Here is a 27,162-nt window from a genome sequence, read left to right as displayed (position 1 = left end):
GGTGTCAACTTTGCACCAATAATTTGTCATTTTTGTCTTGACATGCTCCATGATTGATGAATCATCCAATATTGCCGGCCCATATAGTGGGTCCTATGTGCAGTCTAGTGGCGGTCCGGTCTTTGGGCAATTTTACAACTTCCCACCTATGCGTAGAGTTCATCGCCCTAATTGTCTGAGCAGCTCACTTGTCGCATTCGGAGTCCTGGTTCAAGAGGTAGGAGCTTCGAAAGTTTGATGCTTCTGTGCAGATTTGGAAAAATTCATATACATGTCGTTCCTCGTGCTTTATTGCAGGTTTAAACCATATTTCCATGTTTACTGTGAATACCTGCAAAAGTATGAAAACATATTTATTTCATGATTATTAAACACATAGTTAACCAAATTTATATGTCTCAACGGGGTTTCATAATACACTTTTTGGTACTTATCAGGGCACTCTATTGTTTGCTGAGTGTTCCATTATTTCCCTTGGTTAGTCACTTGGTCTACAGTCTGCACTGCGTGTAGATTTTGTTTCCCTCATGATTTTTTGCATTTGTTATTGAATATGGCTTTGGTGGGTTATGCACTTATGCCTAGTGTTTTCTTGTGATACAGTTTCCATCTCAGACAACTCTAAGTAGTTTTGTCTGTCTTATGTTGTGATAGATCACAAAATGGATTTGTTTGTTATTACAAAATAGAGGGCAACAATTTTTGCTGCCCTCTGACATTATCGTCTTTTAAGATATCTGCGAGCCCCAAGTAATTTTTGGTTAAATCGCAACTGAAGTACCAAAGAGTAAAAACTCAATTGATTCAAACTATTACGAAGACTTGAACAATCTGCGGACAAGCAAAATAAGTACCTTTTCAATACCTAAGTTGTTATGGAGTATAGAGCCCAAACTTTGGAGACAGATGTGTATCACGAGATGGTGTCACAATACCAGTGTCAGTTACTTCTGAAAATGCACAGAACAAAGAGGAAAATGAATATGCAAAAGACGGTATCACATACTAGGATAGTACATAGTCGCATACACAAAAAAGTCCAAAATAAAATTGTATGTTACCCAATTTCTCTATTTGGCAGCATGAATTGCCCAACCTGTAGTTTTTTTATGATTCTGTTTTATGCGGAATGTGTCTGTCTAGTTTTATGACTTTTATCACATTTCCTTGCATGTTGTGCTTGGGGTTTCACTTACTAAATTCCTTCACTTCAAAAGCTTGCATTTTCTGTCTTGCATCATAAAGTTTGGGTTGTAATTGAAATTTGACTATTGTTAGCTATTGACGTATTACAAGGATAGTCATGCCGCCCCGAAAAAAGAAAGGGAAAGTTGTCTCTAAGTGTAAGACAGTCCAGTCCAACCAACAGAGGCATAAAGGGATAGTCTAACTAGAACATCTTTGTTTATATAAGTTAGTTCAATTAAACCATTCCTAATGCAGGACCTACACATTTCGTCTATGTATAAGACTGTCCATTCCAACTAACAAAAGGGGGCATAGAGTAGCCCAATGTGAACATCTACTCTTTTTAAGTTAGTTAAATTGAACCATTCTGACAAACACATCTCTCTTCATTTGAAATTTGAAATTTTGACAAAATATTTCGGTACAACTTACTGTAAGGTCGGATTTCAAAATTCAAATTCAAATTTTAGGCGGGTTTCGAGATTTCACTGAAATTTAAAATCCAATTTCCTATCTTTCTAAGACGGTCTAGTCCACCCATCCAATGCAGATGGAGTTAGCCTAATCTGAACGTCTTTTATTTTAAAGTTGGTTCTAATGAACCGTTCTTAAGACATGTCCAACACAATTTCCTATCTTTCTAAGACGGTCCAGTCCAACCATCCAATGCAGATGGAGTTAGCCTAATCAGAACGTCTTTTATTTTAAAGTTGGTTCTAATGAACCGCTTAAGTAAAACAGTCCAACACAATTTCCTATCTTTCTAAGACGGTCCAGTCCAACCATCCAATGCAGATGGAGTTAGCCTAGTCTGAACGTCTTTTATTTTTAGGTTAGTTTTGATCAAAATTAAAACTCTAACTAATTTGAAATTTTGGCAAAATGTTTTAGACCAATACATGTAAACAATGAAAGTCGAAACATCAAAATTAAAATATGTAAAATGTTTGGTTCCAAAATATATAAGAAACTCAATTCCATTCTATCAAAGTCTTTACAAAAACTTTTCATCGCAAAAAATGTTTCTTCATGTATCCTCTATAAAAGTATAAAATATTTCAAACATCTATTTGCCCAACTACACTAATCGACAAAAATTGGATCTCCTTCGAAAGCCTCCACTTAAGCAATCCCTTGAACATTCAACCCTTGGAATGCCTCCACACGGGTTTTCACTAGAATTTCCCAGTCTTTTACTATTTCTAGACTATTCCTACTCCAAAACAACGCTATTTTTGGAATTGGGCAACCATCTTCCAAATCTAGTTTAATGTAATGATTACTATTAACATAACTGATCCCAAGCACATTAACATTATTTAGATCCACTGGGGATCTCATAGGGAGAAAGGTATAACAATATGATGTAGAGAATTGTACAAGCACAACGTCAAATCTCGACGCAAACAAATACCTAGTAATAGGCATATCCATCCATTTGTTCCTCTTGGCACGAGTTCTCTTCTTTTTCCTTATCCTTTTATTTAATCCATCAACAACTTCTTGGGAAAATATCCTCACATAATATTCCTCAAATCTCTAGTCATCTCAAATACAAGAATCATTTCCATCTTATTAAACCTTCCCATATAAGAGTGACCTTCCATAGTTTTTGTCATCCCATGATTATGACGACCACAATCAACTCTAAGTGTCCATCTATCTAAACTACCACGTTCAAAACACGCTTTTAATTTAAAAGGACAATTCATCTTTTTTGTTCCAGTCTTTCTCACTGCCTTCTCGTTTGCTTCTACCTTTTTATGAGATCGAAATTTACCACCACGCTCACATATCAAAATAAGTCTAGGAGCCTTCCCACCAATTGCATTTTGAGATTTCCCAGTGACGATATTAGCTCCCACTTCACTTCCTTTATGTTGTGTCCAATCAATCAAATCTTGATGACTATCAAATACCTATAAATCAATTTAAGTATTCATTAATCCATGAGTAAGAAGGTATTAAATCAAAAAAGTAAGTTTCAAAACATATATTCATCCATGCATACCATGTTGGTCTTAAAATGTTCGGTTTGATCTATGTAGTGCTCCTCCGAAGATGCATTTGAATTTTGTGAAGTCCGAAGTGCATCAATTGGTACCTCATTGTGGATCAGATAGAGGATCCTATAACATTTACAGTGAATTATAATGTTAGCTAAAAATTTGTCACAAGAAAAATATGGGATATCTATCAAAGTAACTAAGAGACGGCCAAATTAGACTGTCTAATGCTTCATAAGTCGCTCCAGTTGGGGTGCTAGAGTCTTAGAAAGTTAGTTGGCCTGGGACGTCTCGAACGTAAGACTATTCCCATTTCCCAACACTCACTATTCAAATCAACCATTAAACGGAAGAGAACGTCCTTATAGATTGAGTTTGCATAAATACTTTGTAATCACATTTTGTACAAGTCGTCCTCATAATGATTTCATAATAAATTGATATTGGAATCATTATGAACAATAGTTGTATATGGATCGTTACCTCGTCTTGGTCGCCGTCTTGGTCACTTGATTGAAATTTCTCTTCATTAAATAGTTCATTTTTCACATTAAAAACATCATATGCCCATTCCATTTCACTCAATGTCATCAAAAAAAAAATGAAAAACAAAAAGATGGGTTGTAAATAGAAATAGAACAAAAGAATTTGAAAAATAAGATGAATATGTGTAGAGAAAGAAGAGATGTGTGGGTTAAGTTTATTTGGATTGGAAAATGAGAGGAGTGGAAAAAAAAAAAGTGTGGGTTTAAGGAAGGTTTCTTGAGAGAGAATAAAAAAACAAAACTTGAGTAAAAAGACAAAAATTAAAATTTATGTGTTTTCACTTTTTAAGGAGAGTATGCCCTAAGAGATTATTTGGGGACATATCTGGTATTAAATTTTTTTAAAATGGGGTCTGCCTTAAGATATATGGGGTCTGTATATAGTAATTTCCTATATTAACGACAACGGTGATTTCATAAAAAACAGGAAACACCTCCATGCAAAAAAATGGACCCAACCTCAAAAACGTGCAAAAAGTGCCACCAGAAAAGATTAATCCGAGACGAAATAACAAACAACTTAGTCTGTGAATCATGTGGAGTGGAACAAGAGTTCGACAACTTCCAACCTCATTTCAACATCTCAGAAGGACCACAAGGAACATTCATACGTGTCGGTTCGTCGTCACACAACGGTGATTTTAATTACAAAGAAACTAAACTTTACTATTCCAAGTTAAAAATACAAGAGATTAGTAAATGGCTAGACTTTACACCTACGCGTACAAATGAAGTTACGCGTATGATTGAAGAGATTACGGATGGGGATTTTGGGAGTGGGAATTGGTTTAGTGTACTTGTTGGGGCTTGTTGTTATGTTATAATGAGGAAGGATAATAATTTGTCGTCTTTATTGGGTGTGAGTTACATGAGTTAGGTAGAATGGTTGTTAGAGTTATTGGCTATTTGGAACTAGAGTTACCTGAGTTTGATATTGTTTTGTCGTTTGAAAGGGCGATTATGGTGTGTCATAGTTTTGAGAATGTGTTGAAAGGGGATATGGTGGGGAAGATGATTAAACAAGGGAGGTTTTTGTTGAATTGTGCGGTTAAGTGGTTTTTGACTACTGGGCGTCAACCCGTTCCGGTTGTTGTGGCTGTTTTGATTTTTGTTTCGGAGTTGAATGGTATTGAAGTTAGTTTCGATGAAGTTGCCAAGGAAATGCGTGCGGGGGTATTTACGTGTAGGAAGAGGTATAAAGAGATTAAAGAGGCGCTTGTGAAAGTTGCTCAAGGTTTGCCTTGGGGTAAGAATGTTACAGATGAGAATATAGTGAAGAATGCACCTGGTATTATTCAGTATATGGAAATTAAGTTGAGGTTAGAGCGTGGGGACAAGAGGAAGTTTATTGAAATGCATGAGTTTCATATGGAAGAAATGGTTAATGAGTGTTTGAGAAAAGAAACTGGATTTGATTTTGATGATTTAAGTGCGGAAAATGATTCTCAATATTTTGAGGGTGAGACTCGAAATAGGATTTCTGGAAACACTAGTTCTAATGATATGGACAATGCTAAGATATCTCAAGAGTGTTTGTCTAACATATATAGAAACTTCTTGAGTGAAAATCACTATGTTAAATCGGTGGATGAGGGGGAAAAGGATTACAGAAAAAAGAGGAAGAAAGAAGTTGGTATTCAGGTGTATAAGGATTGGTGGTCTGGAATGTCGGATATGAGCCAAAAGCTTTTCTTAGAAGAAATATTGGAGAAGGATGTTGGTTTTAATGGTTTGCCTCCGTCTTTTGTTGCGGGAGAGTTGGCTTGTAAAAGAAGAAGAGAGAAGATAAATGCTGCAAAGCAACGAATTGATGAAATCATGCAACCACCCAACTCTGTTCCAGGTGACAAGAAAAGTATGGCTCTGGTAGAAGGCTCGCAATGTAGAAAACGAAGGAAGCAGAGAGAAAAAATAGCTTATATTGATTGGGAAGATTGTATTATTGAAACTCTCCTCCTCCATCATGTGAAGGAGGAGGAAATAGAACAAGGTCATTATAAGAGGATGCTAGACCTGTATGTCTTTGATTCTGAGAGAACTTGTAAGATATTTGGGAGAAAGAAGATGAACAGTATGATTGATCAGAAGAAAAAGAAAAAGATGAGTTTAGTCTCGAATGGATTCAAATAGCTGTCTCATGTTGAAGAAAGTTTGTCCTTTTGCAGATTTCACAATGAAGCTTAGGAACCAACAATGTAACACTTTTTAACACTTTTTTGTTTGTACAGTGTTAAAAGGTTTTGATACAAGGTAAAGTTTTGAGCTCATGAAATTCATCTTCATTTTCCTGTTTTGAGTGAGTTTCTGCAATTTTGTTTTGGCTTATTTGTGTTTTCTACTGCAATTTACTTGTTGTAGTTTTTGTTATATAAATATTCAGTCTCAAGTGCTTGGTGATCGTCTTTTTCGTGACTTTAAGAACACGTAGGCCGCAACTCTTTTTCTTCTTTTATGTTGACATTCATAGGTTACAGTTTTCAATTGATTTATGGGGTGAGTTCACTTAAGAGTGATTTTGGTTTAGCCCATGTTTGCTTGGAAACTTTCTTTGGGATATTATTATTAGGAAGTTTTAATTGATCTATGGGGTGACTCGACTTAAGTATGCCCTTATTTTAGGCCCAACTTACTAGCACAATGCAAGCTGGTCGGGGTCAGCAGGATCCCTACCAGCATATTACTTGGGAAACTTTGTTACATCCAGTGATACATCGTCCCTGTGGCATCTGAGTTACATAACTGGTCATTTGCCCAAAGAAGTGCATGAAGCATCTAGCTGGATGGTCACTTGTATAACAGTCCTGCTAGGAAGTCTTCAAAATGATTGGTTTCTCTAAGTACATACTTAATATTTACTTCTTATGTCCATTCATTTGTTGAAGAACCTTGCTCACAATGATTGCATCTCCAAGACAGCCTGCATTCGCCTTGTATGCTATCTTCAGCTATTCAGAGTCAGTGGATATGAGTGTTGTTATAGCCTAGTCCTCTAGGAACCTGTAAAATAACACCAATTACCTGCAATTCTGTGGCATTAGTTGAGTTAAAGTATGGAGCCCTACAAAATGAATGGGAACCTAGGTGGTCGCTGAAAACCACCATGTATCATGCATGCTCTTTCAGCTGTCAAGGAACAATCAGTTTTGAGGCAAAAGAGTAGTCTGCTGGTGGATGTTCCCGCTTACACAACAGAGGTCTTCTCTGGTTATATGTGGGACTATTGCATTCTTTGTCGCGTTTATGTAATTGGTATGGACATATACTCTTCCTTGAAATTATTTTTTTCCCTCTCCTTTTGTGTTATATCTGTAATAAGTTGTTTACCGAGCAAAAAAAAAAAAAAAAAAAAAAAAAGAGTTGTTTATTTGTGTAGATATTCAGAATCTATTTTATCAAAATTTTCAAGTTGATGTCTATGGTGCAGGCTGGTTTTGAGTGTGTTTTGAGGAAGAAGATGTTGGATGAAACAAGGGAGATTTTGATGTAAATAGATTTAGGTACCTATGAAATCCCTCTTGATGATTGAAGGCTCAGGGACCTTCCTTGTATAATATAAAACCAGATGTTACCATCCAAACAAATGAGGATCAGGAAATAAAAGGTTTTTGTTATTACAGAGGAGCTTAGATCATTGATAAATCTGGCTGGTGATGCTCTTGCTCTATTCTGAGGAACGTTAGGCAATCCTCTCTTGGAAATGGATCAGTAATGCTACCTACATCCTGAATGCCTGAATCTTCTCTAAAGTCCTATTTCATTAATATTGTTGACCAGGAAGGTCTTGCTGCAGTTTTTGGTAATGGATTATCAACAGCGTGTGTCGTGAATATGGGTGCCCAGATGACATCAATAATCTGCGTTGAGGTAACGGAAATTTTATTTGCTGTAAAGATATTCCTTAAAATGCATATTCCAGATTTTCTGGTGAATTGGTGAGCATCTTGGCAGTCGTTATGGATGAAAAGTGAGGTCAGAAGTGTCAATGACCGACTTGGGTATTATAGAAACTTCTTACTGCCAAAGTTTTTCCTTTGTTATTTTTTCAGGATGGAGTGGCTCTGCCAACTACAGGTGTGAATTTGTCTTTCGGTGGAGAAGTATGTCATGAATTTTGACAATACAGTTTTTATTTTTTTGACACCATTCTTTCTCTCTGCATATTTTGTGAATGCTCAGATATTCCCTGTTGCTGTAGACCATTTTGTATTCTTTAGTATTTACTGTTAGTCCTGCTGGTCTTCACTTGGAAATGGGGGATTTCGGGGTTGAAATTGCTACAAGTTGTAACTATCAATAAAATAGATTAAAATAACACAACACAACACAACAATGATAATATTAACAATGTTAATAATAAAACAATAACCATGATAATTAACATCAGACCTAGCTTCATGTGTTGCTAAAGAAACTTTTAGCACTTGTGTGGGATGCATTATTACTGATTATCACTTTTTAGGCTTGTGTAGATTACTTTTTACACAAGAAAACTTCTGGTCAGCCTCCACTGTTAGTTCTTGTTGTGTACAAATATTTAAAGACAATGGTATATAATTACTAGTTCATGTCTGCTCTTACTGCTCTGGGATGATCCTCAATTAAGGAAATAGGTTTTAGAAGTACTAGTAGTCTAGTACATAGTTTGCCAATCCTGGGTTTTTTCTTTCTCCTACTCTTACAGCTTTTAACAGCTGATTCTTATTAAAACGAACTCTTTTATTGAGTTATTTTCTGAAAACTATGTGCAATTTTGGCCTCTGCGTTCTCAAAATTATTTAATATACTTTCTTGCGTACCGCTTATTACATTTTTCATTCGTTGTTGTCTGTTCACCGTGCTGGCCATCATCTCTTCATGGGTATTAGCATATGTCGTAATGCCAATAAGTCAAAACTTAATTTGTGTCTCTTTCAGGATATTTCGAGATGCCTTCTATGGAGTCAAAGACATCATCAGACTTGGCCACCAATTTATGCTGATCCTTTGTTGAAGTAAAACGTTTATTTATACGTTTTTATTTTGTTTCCATTTCAACCCCCACTACCCAATTGAGGGAAACAAAATGAAAAGAATAAGGTTTCGCTAGTTTTTTATGCACCAAAAAACATGCATATAGGAGTACGGAGTATTTTGTTTTCATTTGAAGCATATTTACTGGACTAGCACTCACTTTCCGTTGTACAGGAGGGGGAGGTTGATGCTGTTGATGCTGCCAGCTGGATACATAAAACAAGGCTAACTGCTCTTAGTTCATTCCATCTTGCGCTTTTGTTCCATTGAGGACAAAGACATGCCAAGCTGGATACATAAAACAAAACTGTAGAAGTAATAAAGATTTGGTTCGCAATTGATACTTACTTGGCGGGGTACTGGTTTTGGTCGTTCGAACAACAGGAGAACTGATAGACGGGCCTTGTAATGGTGTAAATAGGTATAAATATGTGGGGAGCACAATTCTGTAGCCTCCACACTCTTCTGTCTAAGGGTGGAATTTGAACCGAGCGGCTCAGGCTCAGCTCGTTTAAGCTCGGCTCAAGCATGGTCATTTAGTTAAATGAGCCAAGCTTGAGCCTATATTATAGCTTGTGTAACAAACGAGCTTTACGAAGATTGGCTCGATAAGCCCAAATAGCATCTTTGTAGTGTAAAATAACTGAGCTATTTGGGCTTGGCTCGGGCTCGTTCATATAATATATGAGCCAAGCTTGAGCTTATTTCAAAGTTCGCTAAATAAATGAGCCGAGCTTGAGCATAGTAAAGCTCGGCTTGATTAGCTCGAATTCCACCCTTACTTCTGTCCTTGCAAGAGTGTTGACTTCACCTCTGTTGGGCAGAGATGAAATTGTAGTAGTTGCCTTCCCTAGTAGATATCTTATTTTTGGAAAATGAGTGATGGTTATGAAATTCATATCAGAATGGTGCATACACACACGCTCACACTCCATTCTATCATATTCTGGACCCTTGGTCTCTGAAAACAAATTGAATTGAGATACGGTGCCTTAGAATTCTGTGCAGGACTGATTGTTTCTATAAACAGGTTCCTCCTATGGGTGTTTTCTATCCTCGCCTTTTAGTTCCAGATGAACACCCACCTCCAGCCCATTTCTGGTAAGATGTGCTTTCATGCTACTGATGTTTTGTATTGTTAAACTAGATAAACAGTGTCTTTGGGTTTCTTTACTCTTTTGGCCCCTTTTCTTGATTTTTTAACAGGTTCCTGGATTATGAGGATATGCTTGAGGACACTTGGCATATGGAATTTCCCAGAAGACCCGACATGCCAGATGGTTTATTTCTGAATGCCAATGGTGGTTTGTCTATGTGGGATAACTACCCAGTTTTACCCACTAGACTTAAAAAGGACAATAACCTAGGCCTTGAAGAGGCAATTACAAGCAGCATTCTCTCCACAGGTAAACTGCTAGTAAACATTGTAACGGTAATTGTTCTTTGTTGGTGTACTAATGGATCTGTTTCTTAATCAAATGGGCAGGCCGTATAGATCTTCAGAGAAAATTGTTTTGTAGCATACACCTGGTTAGTGATTAGCTTTGGAGGATAAACTACAATAGGTATTGCTATTGAGTGCATCTTTTGGTTGGATTAATTTAGCTATATGCAGATTGGTGGAGTGGCTTTGACAGGTGGCCTGGTTGCGGTTGTGGAGGACAGGCTGTTTCAATGTTTAGAGTTAGTTTGTTCTCGTGTATAGTTCTTATTATCACAGCATGATGCCTTTCGAAAGGATAAAATAAAGTTGAGTTGCCTAAGAAATAGAGAATTATATTAGTGTTTTAAGAACCACTTTTGCCTTGAGTAAAATTACATTTACACTATTGAATATGAGAAGGGGAAAAAGAGAAAAAAAGACCATACAACCTTAGTTGTTTTCAGTCTTCTCTCACACATTCTTTTATATAGCAATTTTTGGGTGTACATCATAGAAACATAAAACAGTTCAAATTATGGGGACCCGGGGTAATGTCCCTTAGAACTCTAACACCTTACTCGTGAGCTTGACAGGATTGACTCTATATAACACAGACGTCCTCCATCAACATTTCCTTGGAAAATTCACTTATCAATCCTTGAAATTTTCCTATTGTTATTATATATACCATGATCCAATTACACCGTTGTTGACAACGGCCTAATGCTTCAAGCACCTGAGCGAGACGGTCTGTCAAGTGTCGTAAGGATGTGTGTTTCTATCACTCACCAATTTAGAAACCAGCATAAGGTCAAACATTACTGCTCTTTCTATGGTACCATTTACTTATGGCTGAAGCTGATGGATCTTCCCCTGGAAAGTATATCTAGTTACTTGTTTCCAAAGTACTCGAATTATTTCGTCTTATATGCAGCAATCCATTGAATAGATCTATGCAATATGCAGTTTGCAAACTTCGAGTTATATTATAAATTCATGGTTAACTGACTTGTTCTGCAATTGTGTAATGATATTAAACGTGTTCTGTACAGGGTTTTGCATGCCATTCCTTCAAATGAAGCTGTTGATACAGTTGAACAGTTGAGGTTTGTTTCATCTTTTTTTTTTCTTCTTGTCGACACATTGTTTATTCAACATATCTTATTGTTTCTCTTATCTGGTTGTATCCTGTCACATATTATACTCACCTAATAGACAAATAGTCAAATATATATATATATATATATATATATATATATATATATATATATATATATATATATATATTTTTTTTTTTTTGGCAAGCCTGTTTTAAATGAGATCAGTAGCTCTTTGATGCTGTCGGGGTTCGAGCCCCAGACCTATGGTATCATCACCCAAATAGTCAAATATGAGTACACATACAGTTTTTTTCCCTCCATAATCAACTCGGCAAGTGGTAGTTAAAAGTCTTCCCAACATACAATGACTCAATGAGCTTATATGATTGTAAGCCTCTGCTATTTAGAGACAACTGTCGTCTGAGCAAGATTTCCAGATTCGTTACACACTTACACTTTATTCTGATAAAAATGACATCAGCGTATTTCTTCCTTAAACGGACCACTGGGTAAGCAGTAATCACAACCATCGCTTTATCATTCTAAAGGACAGCACTTTGACTAAACTAATTCCGTTTCGATTACATATATTGTAAAATTGAACTATAGACACAGTTCTCCGGTTGTAAAAACACTACTACACAATCTCGCTGTGTTGCAAACATTTCCCTCAGAATCTTTGTGTGCCTTTTAGAAAGTGTTGGATGCTTCAGGTTTTACATTAAATCATTGTTTGTTGAAATTTTGGTCCATTCATGCCAACAAATAGAGCTATCTTATTTTGAACAGGTGTTACCATCAAGAACAGATCCAACCTTTGTTTCATGGAGAGGTGGCTCAGTAAGTCCTCATCTTGAACATCTATTGCCTGTTAATTTTATTTCATACTAGTTCTGTATCTCTGAGCCTGTTACTCATTATATGGTTTATGGAAGCATGCAGCTAGAATGAATTACCACATTGTGCAACTGCTTTGCTTATACACATATTTTCGGTCCATTTTTTTGGTATTATACTGGAACGAGAGATAGTACATAGAAATTGATGATTCAATTAAACTGGCAACTGCTGTCTATAGTCTGTGCCCATCTAGAGCTGGCATCTTTACTGGTGAATTAAAAACTCTCTCCTTGCGCATGCAAGTCCTCAATAACTATCTTGAGCACTACTGGATTCAAGTTAACTTTCAGAATTGCAGAAATTTTAGCAACATGTGATGCATCTTCCATAAGCCTCACAATGTCATATCCGAATGTCACAATAAACAGGACATGAGCCAAACATCTGCATCTATAACCGAATCTTATCATAAACCCAAAATGCATGCTTTCCCATCTCCTGTAAGAAATTGAGAGGCTTCCAAACATGGCACACTTACATGAGAAACCCTTGCAATGTTTGACTAGTATTAAGTTGTGATCTCTGCATGACAGATTCTCGCTATTCTCGACATCGGCCGAGAAGCTTGGATCCATCGTGAGGATTGGATTGGGCCTTTCACGTAGCAAGTGGTAGAAAATACAAAGACTCATTTTTCCTCCAGGCACAAGCAATGTGGTAGATGAATTCTTAAAAATGGAACCTGAGACACAGACACGAATGTAAACTTTCCCAAGATCAAAACGCTTCTTTGTGAAAGAGTGTATCAGAACCTGTTCACCAGATTTTATAGGGAAGTTCGTTGGCAGGAGGGCTGAGACTGTAATTCGGCTGGTGGTTAAACATTTGTACAGTAGGATACCTTCAATTATTAAAGTCGGATTCTTGTTTTTTGTGTATGTTGAATGTTATTTGGTTGATTCAAAAGATTATCTCTTTGACCTCCTGAGAAGAATTTATATTAAGTGACAGCAGTTCTTTGACGCAGTAATCATGACTGGTGAAGGACAAAGTCATAGTTTTCCGGATGATATTAGCTAGCAGTAATCATATTCTTAGAAGGAAAAACAAATAACATATTGGGGCATTTAGATACTCAAGATGGTTACTCTTGCCAGTCGCCCTTGCACCTTCCGGTGTGTGTGTGTGTGTGTTTTTAACTACGAAAGATGTGTGTTTTAACTATGGAAGACTTGTGTGAATGTGTCATGTGTATGAATGACTTCGGCCACCTTGAGATACTATCCAACTTTGAACCCTGGATGCTGGAACCGACCCGAGGTTAGGTATAGTGTAACCATGCGTCCGTGCCCGTCTTGACGCAGGAGCATTCTCTAGTAATCTCTTAGTGCCTACTTAGGGAGACTCGAACCGGAGGCCTCATGGAGATGAAGTGCTGATTTATAGAAGATAAACAAGAAGGCTGAGATGATAAAAAAATAAGCCCTCATTCACAAATGTCAAACGCTTGACGTGTAGAGAAAGAAAACAACGAATCAAGAGAGACTGGAGGTCAAGCCTTACAGGTTGGTATTCAGCCTTCAAAGGCCAAAAAAGTATAGCCCTTAAAAATAAGTTTATGCAAATGTAAAGTATCTTTGTAGTTAAGATTGAGTACTAAAGCGAAAGTCAAGTAGTTCTCATTCTGCATTACTAAATCTTAATGAAAAATTCATATTGCTAATACATACTAGAAATCTTCATCACAAGTATATGAGAAGATATTCAAACTTTGGTGTCCAAAAAAGTGTACAACCCTTAAAAGTTTGATTATCACTTGTGTAAAGGTTATATTTCGTTTAATCTTACTAGAGTAGGCAATTCGAGGGAGATGGGTTGATTGATTGGGTTTGACCGAGTTCGTTTGGACGAATTGCCTACGTATCAAATTCTCTCTGCTGGGGGAGACTTGAATCAGGTTAGACGTGGTTCCTCATCCTCTTTATATAGGCAAGGTGCCCGCACCTCTTGCATTCCCGCGTCAGGTCAGATCCAGCCTTGATGGTGAGTTATGGATATTTATCATGAAGCGTGCCTGAAGATCCGGTCTTGATGGTAGTAATAAAGACATACGTTATGAGTCGTTGAGGAACGAGAGGAGTGGGCGCTAGGTAGGTCATTTCTGGATGAGATCATCCACTCGACTCGAGTCACCTTTGGAACGAGCTCGCAGCACGTACAGGTGAGATCGGTTGGTGGTGTGGTCGCTCTGGGCGCGAGTTGAATATGTTGTTTGCCTGACTAGAGTCACTATGAAGGGAGCTTTGAGGACGAGGATACGAGGTCGGTTGGTAATTATGTGTGTGTTGGACAAGTGTGTGATATTCATTGGATGTGAATATTACTCCCTCACACAACCCCATCTCAGTAGGTCAGTTTTTGTGGTGGATCGACCTAATGAGAGAGAACGATAGCACGTGTTCAGCACATGTGAGGATATGAACAGGTGTGAGCAGAAAATGCAACCGCCTTGTTTTGTGGAATTTGAAAAGACGGGATATAAGGTGACGTGTCGTCTAGGGTTGTGAGTGCAATCATGACATGCCTTGGGAACTAAAAGGTTTTTTACACAAAACGCTACTGGTGATCTGAAGAGCCACCATTCCCACATTTTTCAGAACTTTGCGAAGCTTTTAGAGTATCAGGTTAGTTTCTCTGCTATTTTTGCTTCTCTCGCTTTCGTAGATATTGTTTTCGTTTAAGGTTTGTAAATTTTCCGATGACACACCTTCTGATAAGATTATGGAGAGATCGCTAGGATTTGAAGATATGGTGGAGGAAGAAGTTTCTAGGCCTGTTTTTGCTATTTCGAGTGGTGATCTTGTGGCGGACGGTTCTTCTTCCAGTAGTTTACCAGCTAGTGTTGTAAATAGAAGTGCGGTTATGAGCTTTGTAGAAATTAGGGCTAGATTTGACATTAACATCCCCGACTTGGAGATACACCACTTGGGTAATGTAGATAATTTATTTAGCAGCAGTTTTGTATCAATAAATCGAGGGGATGTTGTGTGTATAGGGCAATTGAGAGTGGGGTTGCGTCTACCGTTCTCGAAATTGACTTGTGATATTCTGAATTTCTGTGGGAAGGCTCTATGTCAGTTCGTTGGGAACAATTGGAGGCTTCTTAGGGTTTTCAACCTGTTGAACGAGTTAGGAGAGTACGATATAAGACTCGATGATGTGCTTGAGTACTTCGCTGTAAAGCGATCTAGGTCGAACAACTTTAGTTTTCAGACTATAACTGGTAAGTCTTCTGTTCTGGATGGGATAAGCAACGAGTCTTGGGAGCAAAGACCGTTGTTGTTAAAAGGTAACTACTGTGTTGCTGGAAGTAGTTTGAGGTGTAGGAGTTATAACTTTGATGGTACGTTTGTACTGATGTTTGCTTTTGTGATGCTTTCTTGTTTCTTTTCCGTTGGTAATACTGACTTTGATTGTTGTTTGTGTGTGGCAGACGTTGTTATTTCGAATCGGGGGTTTTGTGGGGAGATCGAGAGGTTTGCCAGACTTTAGTGATCCTCGGAGAGATTTTCTTACAGTTGTCTCAGCCTATTTCACTGAGCGTGGTGGTGAAGGTGTCAGGTCGAGGAGACTGCAACAAAAAAGAAGAGGACGAGCTGCTGTTGTGATAAGTTCAGAGGTTGAATTTGGGATGGAGAGAGAGATGACTGACTTGATGACTCGGGAGGATCGTCACAGAAGTTGAAGTGGGCCAGTGAAGGTGGTGGGTAACGATGGTAGTTCTGGTGGTGGAGCTGGTGTGGGCAGCGATCCGCCTGCATGCGACCGCGGAGGGCTTAGAGGTCGCCGCTAAGGAACCCGGAGGCAAACAAAGGGGAGAGCTCCCCGCTGGTGATGGACGACATTGTTGTCGCGGTGCGTGAGCCTCAGCTGAAGAGGAAAGTTGGTCCGTCTGACTCTAGGCCTGGTAAAAGTATCAGGGTGGAGGGTGGCCAACCTGTCCCTGGGGTTGAGCGAACTGGTGGGCGTCCTGGGTCCGCTCACAGGTCAAGGGTTGCGCCCAATCTGGGCAGCTTGGACTTAGAGGCGTTTAAGGCTAGTCAGAGCAGCCCACTATCCCTGGTGCACGTACCTCGGGAGTGAAAGTGAGAGTCCCCAATAAGGTTAATGGGAAAGCTGTGGTGAGTCAGGACGATTTGGACTGCAACCTGGTGTACATTGATGACCAGGGTAAAAAGCGGATTGTTCAGTGTTCTAATTGCAGTTAAAAGTCAACTCCTGTTGCGGGCTGTCTGCTTGAGAGTATTGCTCTAGATGGTGACCGGAGTGACCTCGATAGCAAAAGCTTGAAGGAAAATCTGAGGTTGATGGATCTATCCCAATGCTTGGTAAGTGTTGTAGGTGTTGTATCTTGTCTTTTGTAGTTGATTTGTTTGTATCCTGATGTTCGTCACTTTCTTTCTTTGTGTAGATGATCAGTGGGTACCGTAAGCTTAAGGAGATTGCTGAGATTGCCGAGTCAGAAAAGGTTGTGGTTGACAAACTGAGAGAGGAGCTGAAGAACGTTCAGCTTGTTCAAGCAGTTGAGAAGAAAGAGTTTGACAAAATAAAGTCGAAGTACCAGGATGCGTGTCTTAAGCAGATCACGCTGGGTAATGAACTTGCTGAAGTGAAGGGGGAGCTCGTGACAATTACGAACTTCGCAAAACGCTGTAAGGAGGTCGCTCAAGAAGCGAATGACGCTTACAATGCTTTGGACTTTGACTTTGTCGAGCTAGAGAAGGCGTACTCAGCTTTAAAGGATGAACATGAATGTGGGGCTTCAGGCACACCAGTGCTAGACGTACCTGAAGATGCATGTGATGTTCCTCCTCTGGGTACTTCTTCGTCAGCAATCGTGGAGAGCCCTCTTGATCGAACTGTTGCTGGTACTTCTTCTGAACCTGCTGCTGGAGCCAATGTGGAAGGCGTAATTGATCTCCTGGCCACTGAAAATTTGGCAAATGTAGTTTAATCTTGTCGGCTTTGAATGAGTGTTTCTCTTTGTTCCTTATGTTTCTTGGTGTAAGTGGTAGTGATACAATAGAGCTGGTTTCCTGGGCTTGTCTGGGCAGTTCACCTTTTATGTTTGTTATGGCATGAGCCAAATACATTAAGAGCTGAGAACCTGGGCTAACCTGGGTAGTTCGCTTTATTGTATGCTTTAGTTTTGAGATCTGACCGAACTGGTTTCCATATAAGTGGAAGTTCAGTAGACATTAAGGAACTAGTTTCCTGAGTATGTTCAGGCAGTTCGTCTTTTGCACTTTATGAAATACATGTTTGCTTCGAAGTATTAGATTAATTTTATCTGAAATGCTTGTTGCATGTTGTTTTGACATCTCCGTAGGAATTTAACCTGGAGATGTATGTCCTGTCGTCTAAGAAGAGTTAGGATGCATTGAAGTATTTGGGCTCGATTGAGCACACTGCTACGAAGAGCATTTTCACTATAGAGAGCATTTAGGGATCGAGTGAGCGTGTTTACTTTTAGAAAGCGTTCTGTACTAAGTTAGCCCGAGGAGTGTTCTGCACTAAGTTATCCAACTAGTGAGAAGTGTGTGAGCTATGTAGCCCTGAGCTTGAGTGAGTGTTTAATCGTAGATAACGTTTTAGCTCTGGAGAGCGTTTTGCCCTTAGATAGCATTCTGCACTAAGTTGACCCTAGAGTTGTAGGTTTCCAACTAGTGAGAAGTGTTAAGGCTAAGTAGCCTGTGAGCTCGAATGAGTGTTTTATTGTGTTGAACGTTTAAGCTCTGGAAAGGGTTTAAGTTCAAACAATCGTTTAGCTCTTAGAGAGCGTTCTGCACTAAGTCGGTCCTAGAAGTATAGGTCCCCAACTAGTGAGAAGTGGTGGTGCTATGTAGCCTTGAGCTCGAGTGAGCGTTTTAGCACGGAGAATGTTTGAGCTCTTGAGAGCATTTTAGTTCAAGTTAGCATTTTGCTCTTAGAGAGCGAGTTATGCATCTATTTAATAACATTGAGAGATTGCACTGTATTGATGCAAAATAAAAACTATGTGCATAGTATTAAGAGAAAGAACTCATGGCAATGGAATTTTTATTAATAAAATTTCTTTAACAAGAAAGTATTCTAAGGACGTGGTAATGTTTTTCCGTCTTGGGTTTTGATCCAATATGCTCCATTGCCAACGACTCATTCCACTATGTAAGGGCCTTCCCATGTTGGTGCTAGTTTCGAGTCATCTTTAGTCTTCTTCAAGACCAGGTTGCTAGGTTGGAAACTTCGAGGGTTAACTCGCTTGTTGTATGTTTTCCTCAGAGTTTGGTGGTAGGATGCCACTCGAATGGCTACTAGGTCGCGTCGCTCTTCAAGTAAGTCGACTTTTCAAGCAAGAATGGAATCATTTTGTCTAGATTCGACGATGTCAGATCGAGTTGTTGTAATTGTCAGCTCAGTAGGAATGACGGCCTCAGTACCGTAGGATAGTGAGAAAGGTGACTCGCCTGTACTAGAACGAGCTGTCGTTCTATGACCCCATAGAATGTTTTCTAGATGCATCGGCCACTGGCTTTTGTTCTTTTCAATCTTCTTTTTCAAGTTCTTCAAAATTGATTTGTTACTAGCTTTTGCTTTACCATTTCTTTGGGCGTACTGGGGAGTGGAGAACACGTGAACGATCTTCCACTTAGCCAAGAATTCTTTGACTATTTTTCCATTGAATTAGGAGCCATTATCTATCACTATTGTGTGGGGGAGGCCGAATCTAGTAATGATGTTGATCCAAATGAAGTTTTTGATATTAGATTCCTTGACATGAGCCAGGGGGATCACTTCCACCCATTTGGTGAAGTAATCTGTCACAGCTAGGACGAACCGAAAGCCTGTGCTTTTCTGTGGAATGAATGGACCCATGATGTCCAATCCCCACATGTGAAATGGCCAAGAACTGGCAATGTTGATGAGTTCTCGAGCTGGCTGGATGATGTGGTGGCCAAATGTTTGGCACTCAATGTTTTTGAGTACATGCTTCTTGGCATCGATCTGCATTCTTGGCCAGAAGTATCCTTGTGAGATCACTTTGTGAGCCAGAAAGCGACCTCCTACGTGGTTTTCGCATTCTCCCTCGTGGATTTATGCGAAAATCATCTGACCCTGTTCTGGGCTTATACACCTCATATGGGGTCCTCCGGCGGACTTTCTGAAAAGTTTGCCATTTACTAGGTAGTAGCGACCTGACTGGTATTGAACCTGTCTGGTCTTGGTGCGATCTGTTGGTGTTTTGCCTAGTTAGATATAATCTATGATAGGTTTCATCCATGTTTGACTCATCTAAGTGTCAGAGAGTGGGCATAGGTCGCTGGTTTCTAGGACGTGCTCATTTTGGTAAGCAGGTCTATCAATAACTTCGATTAGTAGTTTCCTAGGGTCACAGTTCGGTGTTTGGGCCGCGAGGTATGCCAAGCTGTCTGTGTGGTGATTCTTTTCCCGTAGGAAATGGTGTATGATAACTTTCTTGAAAGAAGGTAGTAATTGATTTACAAGTTGAAGGTATTTAGAAAGGTTACCTTCATTGGTGGTATATTCATTGGCAACCTGGCGAACAACTAGTTGTGAATCGCTAAAGACCTTGAGCTCCTGAACATTGAGTTTTAATGCCATGTGAAGTCCCATGATCAGGGCTTCATACTCAGCTTCATTGTTGGAAGTCGCGAAATTGATGCGAACTGATTTTTCCACCATAAAGCCATCTGGTGACGCTAAGACTACTCCGACTTCGCTGCCACCTGGATTTCTAGCTCCATTTACGTAGAGTGACCATACCAATGGGTCGTGTTGCTTAGAGGATGGCTTTTATCCTCTGGTTCCCAGTTCAGGTCATCAACTGGGAAATCTGCTAAGAAATCAGTAACGACCTGACCTTTCTGAGAGGTTCTTGGGGTGAATTCAATGTGGTGTTCACCGAGTTCTTCTGCCCATACGACCATGCGAGTTGTCTTGTTGGATTTAAGAAGGATCTTCTTTAGTGGCAGGTCGGTGAGCACTTTGATTGGATGTGCTTGGAAGTAGGGCCTGAATTTTCTTACTGAATAAAGTAGTGCCAGTACTGCCTTTTCAATGTGGGAGTAGTTTTTCTCAGCTGGCAACAATGTCTTGCTTATGAAGTAGATTGGTTTCTCTACGTTCTGTTCCTCTTTGAAGAGAACTGAACTGATAGCGAAGTCAGACACAGCTAAGTATAGCCCGAACGTTTCACCATCAATTGGTTTGGCCAGCACAGGTGGTGTTGACAAGTAGTCCTTGAGAGTGGAGAACGCTTGGTGGCATTGCTCATTCCATGAGAACAGTTTACCCTTCTTGAGAATTTGTAGGAAAGGTCGGCATTTGTCTGATGCTCTCGATATGAATCGGTTTAGAGCTGCCACCATTCCTAACAGTTTATGTATCTGCTTCTCTGTTTTTGGGTCAGGCATGTTCAAGAACGCTCAAATCTGATCAGGGTTTGCTTCTATCCCACGTTGTGAGACCTGATACCCCAGAAATTTCCCAGAAGACGCTCCAAATAAGAGGCATTTCTCAAGGTTAAGCTTCATCTGAATTCGCCAAAGTCTAGAGAATGCTTGTGTGAGGTGATATAAGTGATCTTCAGCTTTCTTGCTTTTGACGACCATGTCGTCTATGTAGACTTCCATGGTGTGTCACCTAACATGTCTTGGAACATATCGGTGACGAGTCCCTAGTAGGTCACTTCAGCGTTCTTGAGGCCGAATAGGAGGACGTTGTAATAGTAAATTCCTTACTCTGTTACAAATGAAGTTTTCTCTTGGTCTTCTCCTGATAGTGGGATTTGGTTGTAGCCACTGTAGGCATCCATGAATGACAAGAGCTCGTGGCCACAAGTTTGGTCCACAAGTCGGTTGATTCTTGGTAAGGGGAAGCTATCCTTGGGAGTTTCCTGATTTAGGTTAGTAAAGTCCATGTAAAGGCGAACTGTGTCATTCTTTTTTGGGACTGCTATTATGTTAGCAACCCATTCAGGGTAATCGACCTTCCTAATGAAGCCAACCATTTTGAGATTTTTTGATCTCTTCATTAATTACTTTTTGGAATCTAAGCGATAACTTTCGAGGTCGTTGGCGAACTGGCTTAACATTTGGGTTAACATTTAACTTATGACATGCAACATTGGGATTAATTCCAGGCATATCGATGTACGACCAAGCAAAAATGTCTTTATTTAATGATAAAAAGCTTATAAGTTGTGCCTTGAGAGTAGGATCAAGGTTAGCTCCTACATAAATGAACTTGGGGTCATCCTCAGTTCCTAGGTTGACCTTTTCCTTTAGCTCGGTCTAAGAAACCACCTCAGTGGGCTGAGCGACCTCTGGGGTCTTGGTCTTTTGCGATGTCTCCTTGACCTGAAGGGTGGGGTGACCTCTGGGATCTGAATTTCTGGAGGGACATTTTTGACCGAGCTCCCAGTGTTTTCCTTTCGAGTTCGTTTCGGGGGGTCTTGGTCATGGTCTTGACCTCAGAGATGAAGTCTTCTGCCAGCTTGGTTTTGGTGATCTCTCCCCTATGTTTGAGTGAAGCCCCAACAGGCTTGTTGACTGAGAAGATCTGGTTGCAATTGTAGGCATTGAGCTGGTTGCTTCTGAGCTCCATCATGCCTCTGGGGCCAGGGAAGCGTAAAACCTGATGGAGTGTTGATGGCACTTGTAGGGGGGATTTCATGTCACTGAACAGATGAAACGTGTATGAGAAATAACCTAAGACTATAGATGTCCAGAATGAGATGAGGACCATCGGATCAGTTCTGTGAATAAGTGATCTCGGGCTTAGCACAAGTGTTTAGTGGACATGTTCCAGTGCATGACTCGATCGCTTCAAACATAAATAAGATTACCCCACCAGAATCCCGATATAGAGGCGAGTTCTGAACAGTATGAAACCAAGATGGCGATCTTTGATGATAAGGAAGGAATCGTGATGACATATCTTAGGAGTTACCTTTTAGATATAATCTTCCCATACACGATGGGATATTATGATCAACAAGGAAACTTACCTCTCATAAGATATGGTCTAGATTCATACTTCCATAAGAAGAGGAATCCTAATAGGAAGGCAGAGTCCAAAGATGGAAGGGAACTCACAAGCGGTGAGGATAGCCCTAACCCTAGGATTCTTGTCACCCTTCCTATATAAACCATAGGGATTCGCTCTTAGGAACTATGCAAAATAAGGTTTGATTCTCCAATAGAACAAAGGAGATACGTAGGCAGCCGTCAGACAGTTCAACCCTAATGAACTCACCATCATCTCATCCTTTCTTTATTCAGCAAAGGATTCTATATCACAAGGCACAGAGGAAGATTAGGGGATACTTGGAATTTCCCCTACATCTTTTGGCGCCGTTTGTGGGGACAAAAGCAGGTAAATATTCATTTCAAATGATTGATTTATTCTAAAAACTCTTATTATTGTGATGGCAGGAGCAAAGAAAACAAAGGGTGGCGCTACCACGCGCAGCGTCGCCATCAGAGAAGAAGTGCACGAGATGCCTGAAGGGGGTGAGAATGTCGGTCGTCAAGATGCGAATGATCCCCCCCAAGGACCTACGACCAGCACCGATGAACCAGTTGTTCCTGGAGCAGGTCCCAGGAATTACGCTAAGGAGGAACGTCAAAATGGCGAGAATGCTGTCCTCACCAACTCAGAGTTTGTTCAGGTGAGTCAGGCGGTGCAGGCTTTGGAGCAACAAAGGAGCAACCTTGAGTGAGAATTACAGCTGCTAAGGCACTTATATCAGTCCAACACAGGGAATGAGCCACTCATCGATCTCGATGATGACAACCCTCCAGAAGGTGGTCATTCTAGGAACCTAAGGCGTGGGGACCCAGTTCGGCGTGAGCTATCTGAGTCTCAGAGTACATCAACTAAGATGAGGACTCAGGAACAGCCTCAGAGCCGGAGTCCACTGACCAGGATCAGGATGTCGACCCTCGACATTGAAAAAGAACTCAGAACAGGAAACTTTCTACCAAAGAAAATGCATGGGAAACTGAGAAGAATGACCTAGTCCGTCAGATGCATCGGATGACAGGCAAGGGGAGAAAAATGCAAGACTCCCTTGTTCAATCTGCTATAATGGGAGCAGGTAGATCTCCTTTTGCATCACGGGTGATGAGGAAGCCATATTCCCGTGGGTACAGACAACCGAAGTTCAATGTCTTTAGTGGCAAGTCAGATCCGATCGATCACGTCTTCAGGTATCGTGCCACTATGGGACAATATGAGAGAGATGACCATGTCATGTGTCAGGAGTTCAAAGCCTTCCTATCTGGATCTACGCTCCAGAGGTATCACAGATTACCTGAGCGTCAGATCAGGTCCTCAGAAGAACTATTTAAGACCTTCATAGATAGGTACTTATGTAACAAGCATCAGCCAAAACGGATCAATGCACTGTTCAACATCAAGAAAAAAGATGGAGAGGTGTTGAGATCCTACATGCAACGGTTCATTAAAATTTCAATCCAAATAGAGTCTTATGACGAAGAAACTGCTATTATAGCTTTCAAACAAGAGTTAGATGAAAACAACGCCTTATTCGGATCTCTCCATAGGAAACCACCCCACGATTTAGAGCAACTCCTTGACAGGGTTGAAACTCATGTGGGGTGGGAAGAAGATGTCCTTAATTGACATTAGGAAGTGAAGAAGACTAGTCGGACAATTCTTGGGCTTCCCTGAGAAGGGAATGGAAATTCTTCCCCTAAAAAATCGAAGAGAGACCATAATCGTAATCGCCAAAGGGCCGAATCTCCATTAAAGGGGCGAATGCTCAGAGGGCAATACCAAAATATAGCCAGTAGTGTAGATGGAAAACCATAGAAGAAGCCATGTGTGGAAGGAATTGAAGAAGCTCTTCCCTTGATGGATAGAAACTTCTCCCCTCTGAACAAAATGCCATATGAGGTTCTAGACTCGATAAAAAATTAGAGCTACCTTAAATGGCCAGCTCCGCTAAAGCCAGGCTCCTTAGGTACCAGAGACCAAAGGACTTACTGCAAGTTTCATAAGAGTAAGGGGTCACAGCACCAGAGCCTGCATGACCCTGAAAAATGAACTACAGGATCTGATTGAAAGAGGGTATCTAAAGCAGTTTGTGGCACACGAATAAGCGAATAAGCATTAACGCCAGATGACCGAGGAGATCAAAGACGTCGATTCAGGATCCCCAATCTTGGACCACTCAATGGCCGACTCTAGATAAATATGATTTCCGGAAAAGCAAGTAAACAGAATGGATAGATCACTGAGAAAGGTGCGCGATATCAAATGCGCATTGCCAAGCAGATGAGGATCATAAGCAGCGAGCTGACTACAGGAGCTCAGGTTAATGTGATACCCCACAAAGATCCGCTCATCCTCTTCACTGAGGCTGACTATTACAGCATCCAGACCCCCCATGAGGATGCGCTTATTTTGACACTTCTTTTTTGAGATTATGATTTGCATCGCATATTGGTTGATCCAGGTAGCTCAATAGATGTGCTATACTATGCTACATTCAAAAAGCTGCAAATTCCTAACTCTGAAATGGTCGTCACCAACTCCAACCTATATGGATTCAGTGGGGACAAAGCTCTGACAGTTGGGGAGATCCAACTACCCGTAGCTACTGGTCTGGTAACTCTCATCATAACCTTTGTCATAGTAAAAGCTAACACACCCTATCATATGATCTTGGGCAAGACCTAGCTGCACAGACTCTGAGCTGTTCCTAGCACCTATCACCAATGTCTGAAGTTCCTGCATAATGGGACAATTGAGACAATCAGAGGGGATCAGGTGGCTGCCAAAGCATGCTACCCGCTGGCGACGAAGCAGTCCACACTCCCTTTTGAACCAATGGAGGTGGGGCGACCCGCAAAATAGTAATTACAGTTGGATCCACCTCTCCCGAACCTAGTCCCACGAGAGAGGGAGGATCCCCCCTCACTGGAGCCGTTAGAGGAAGTGGAAATTATAGGTGGTAGCTCGCCAAAGACCACTTTCATCAGCACCTTGTTGAGTTCTGAAGAGCGCCAAGCTCTAATACAATTCCTCCGAGAGCACAGAGATGTGTTTGCATGGTCATTCGAAGAAATGCCAGGAATTGACCCCCACGTGGTATACCACTAGCTCAATGTCCGCAGTGATGTAGTAGTAGTCAAGCAGAAACCGAGAAGGATAGGTGCTGACATATCTAGGGCGGTAAAAGCTGAACTTGAAAAACTAAAGGCAGCTAATTTTATCAGGGAAATCAATTTCCCCACCTGGATTTCTAATATTGTCCCAGTAAGAAAGAAGAATAGGTCATGGAGAATCTGTATTGAGTTCATGGATCTGAACCGTACATGTCCAAAAGACAGCTACCCTCTGCCACGAATTGACAAGTTGGTGGATGCGACGGCTGGATATGAATTGTTATCCTTCACAGATAGGTCGTCAGGTTACAACTAGATCCCTTTACATGAAGATGACTACAAGCATGCCAGTTTGACAATCGAGGATGGCCTGTACTGCTATCAGGTCATGCCATTCGGATTACAAAATGCAGGAGCCACATACCAACGTTAGGTAAACAATATGTTCGAAGGATTAGTAGGTGACATTATGGAGGTGTATGTGGACGATCTCCTGATCAAGAGTCTAAAACGGGGAGATCATCTCTCCTACTTGAAACGTGCATTTGTCGTTCTTTGAGAATATCGCATGAAGCTCAACCCTGCGAAATGTGCTTTCGCTGTATCATCAAGAAATTTTTAGGGTACCTAGTTACTAAGAGAGGGATTGAGGTGAACCCAGATCAGATATGAGCACTTATAGAAATGCCTCAACCTAAAAACATGAAAGAGGTTCAAAAAGTTACAGGCAGGTTAGCAGCTCTGAACAGGTTCATCTCCAAGATTTCAGATAAGTGCAAACCCCTATTTCAGTTACTATGAAAGAACACCTCCTTCACATGGATGGAAGAGTGCCAAAAGGAATTCGATTAACTCAAAACATACCTGGGGGCACCGCCAATCCTTTCAAAGCCTGTTGAGGGAGAAGTCCTGGGTCTTTATCTCTGTTCATCTAACTACGGCATCAGTTCTGTACTAATACACGTGGATGAAAAGAAGATTGAAAAACCTATCTATTTCTTGAGCCAGACGCTCCTACCAGCAGAAACAAGGTACCCTAAACTCGAAAGAGTCGCTTTAGCACTTGTTTTTGCCGTAGAGAAATTACGACTGTACTTCCAGTCCCATACCATCAGAGTGATCACAGAGTACCAATTGCGATCAGTTCTGGAATGACTAAACATGTCAAGAAGGCTAGCAAAATGGCCTGTGCAACTGTCAGAATATGATATTATTTATGTCCCCAGAATGTCCGAGAAGGGTCAGGCACTATTTGGATTAACAAGTCCAGTTCCGATGATGGCATCCTGCCTGAATCTCCAAACTCCCATCCAGACCCATGGGAGTCGAGCTCCGGATGGTGGCTGTTTGTGGATGGATCTTCAAATGACAGAGGTGTAGGAGTTTGAGCTGTGTTAGTTACTCCCGATAATATGCGGTTGGAGAAATCTATCCGATTAGGTTGGAATGCCTCTAACAATGAGGCATAGTATGAGGCTACACTTGCTGGCCTCACAATGGCCCTCAACCTGGGCCTAACACACCTCACAGTTTTTAGTGACTCATAGCTAGTTGTGTTCCAAGTTGATGGAGGGTATGAGGCCAGGGATGAACAAATAGCCAAATACCTAGAACTGGTAAGGGGTTTTCAAGGAAAGTTTGAGAACATTCAGTTCTATCAGTTACCTCGATCCGAAAATTGACACGCAGATGTTTTGGCATATGTTGCCTCAATGTTCGGCAACAGTGAGTCACGTTAGTTCCATCCCTATAGATTTCTCCCTCCATCCCTATAGATTTCCAGGAGAAATCTAGCATTCAGATCCTAGTTACAACAGTTTGTGTTGTTCCAGCCATTACTCTAAGTTGGATGGA

The 27,162-nt window shown here is 40.5% G+C and overlaps 1 protein-coding gene and 2 pseudogenes across 3 annotated transcripts; all 3 read left to right on the top strand.

Annotated features, from left to right (window-relative positions):
• Positions 1-4,154: 4,154 nt before the first annotated feature.
• On the top strand, positions 4,155-6,125 carry LOC147493338 (plant-specific TFIIB-related protein PTF2 pseudogene; annotated as a pseudogene). The gene has a single exon (XR_015198316.1). The product of XR_015198316.1 is annotated as a plant-specific TFIIB-related protein PTF2 pseudogene (transcript).
• A 140-nt stretch (positions 6,126-6,265) lies between these two features.
• LOC147493337 (actin-related protein 9-like) lies at positions 6,266-12,845 on the top strand (annotated as a pseudogene). Its single transcript, XR_015199499.1, has 12 exons — positions 6,266-6,988; positions 7,164-7,603; positions 7,786-7,836; positions 8,654-8,730; positions 8,924-8,954; positions 9,732-9,850; positions 9,956-10,155; positions 10,236-10,279; positions 10,365-10,414; positions 11,225-11,282; positions 12,062-12,112; positions 12,706-12,845. The product of XR_015199499.1 is annotated as an actin-related protein 9-like (transcript).
• A 3,516-nt stretch (positions 12,846-16,361) lies between these two features.
• Positions 16,362-17,246, top strand: LOC147493336 (uncharacterized). Its single transcript, XM_086564150.1, has 2 exons — positions 16,362-16,500; positions 16,584-17,246. The coding sequence occupies exons 1-2, from the start codon at positions 16,480-16,482 to the stop codon at positions 17,124-17,126; spliced, it is 564 nt and encodes a 187-aa protein (XP_086420276.1). The 5' UTR covers positions 16,362-16,479; the 3' UTR covers positions 17,127-17,246.
• The last annotated feature ends 9,916 nt before the right edge of the window (positions 17,247-27,162 follow it).

This window comes from Coptis chinensis, chromosome 6, assembly GCF_015680905.1.
Source record: "Coptis chinensis isolate HL-2020 chromosome 6, ASM1568090v1, whole genome shotgun sequence".
NCBI lineage: Eukaryota > Viridiplantae > Streptophyta > Magnoliopsida > Ranunculales > Ranunculaceae > Coptis > Coptis chinensis.
The sequence above is the reverse complement of the archived record's forward strand: the minus strand, read 5'-3'. Positions and strand labels throughout refer to the sequence as shown.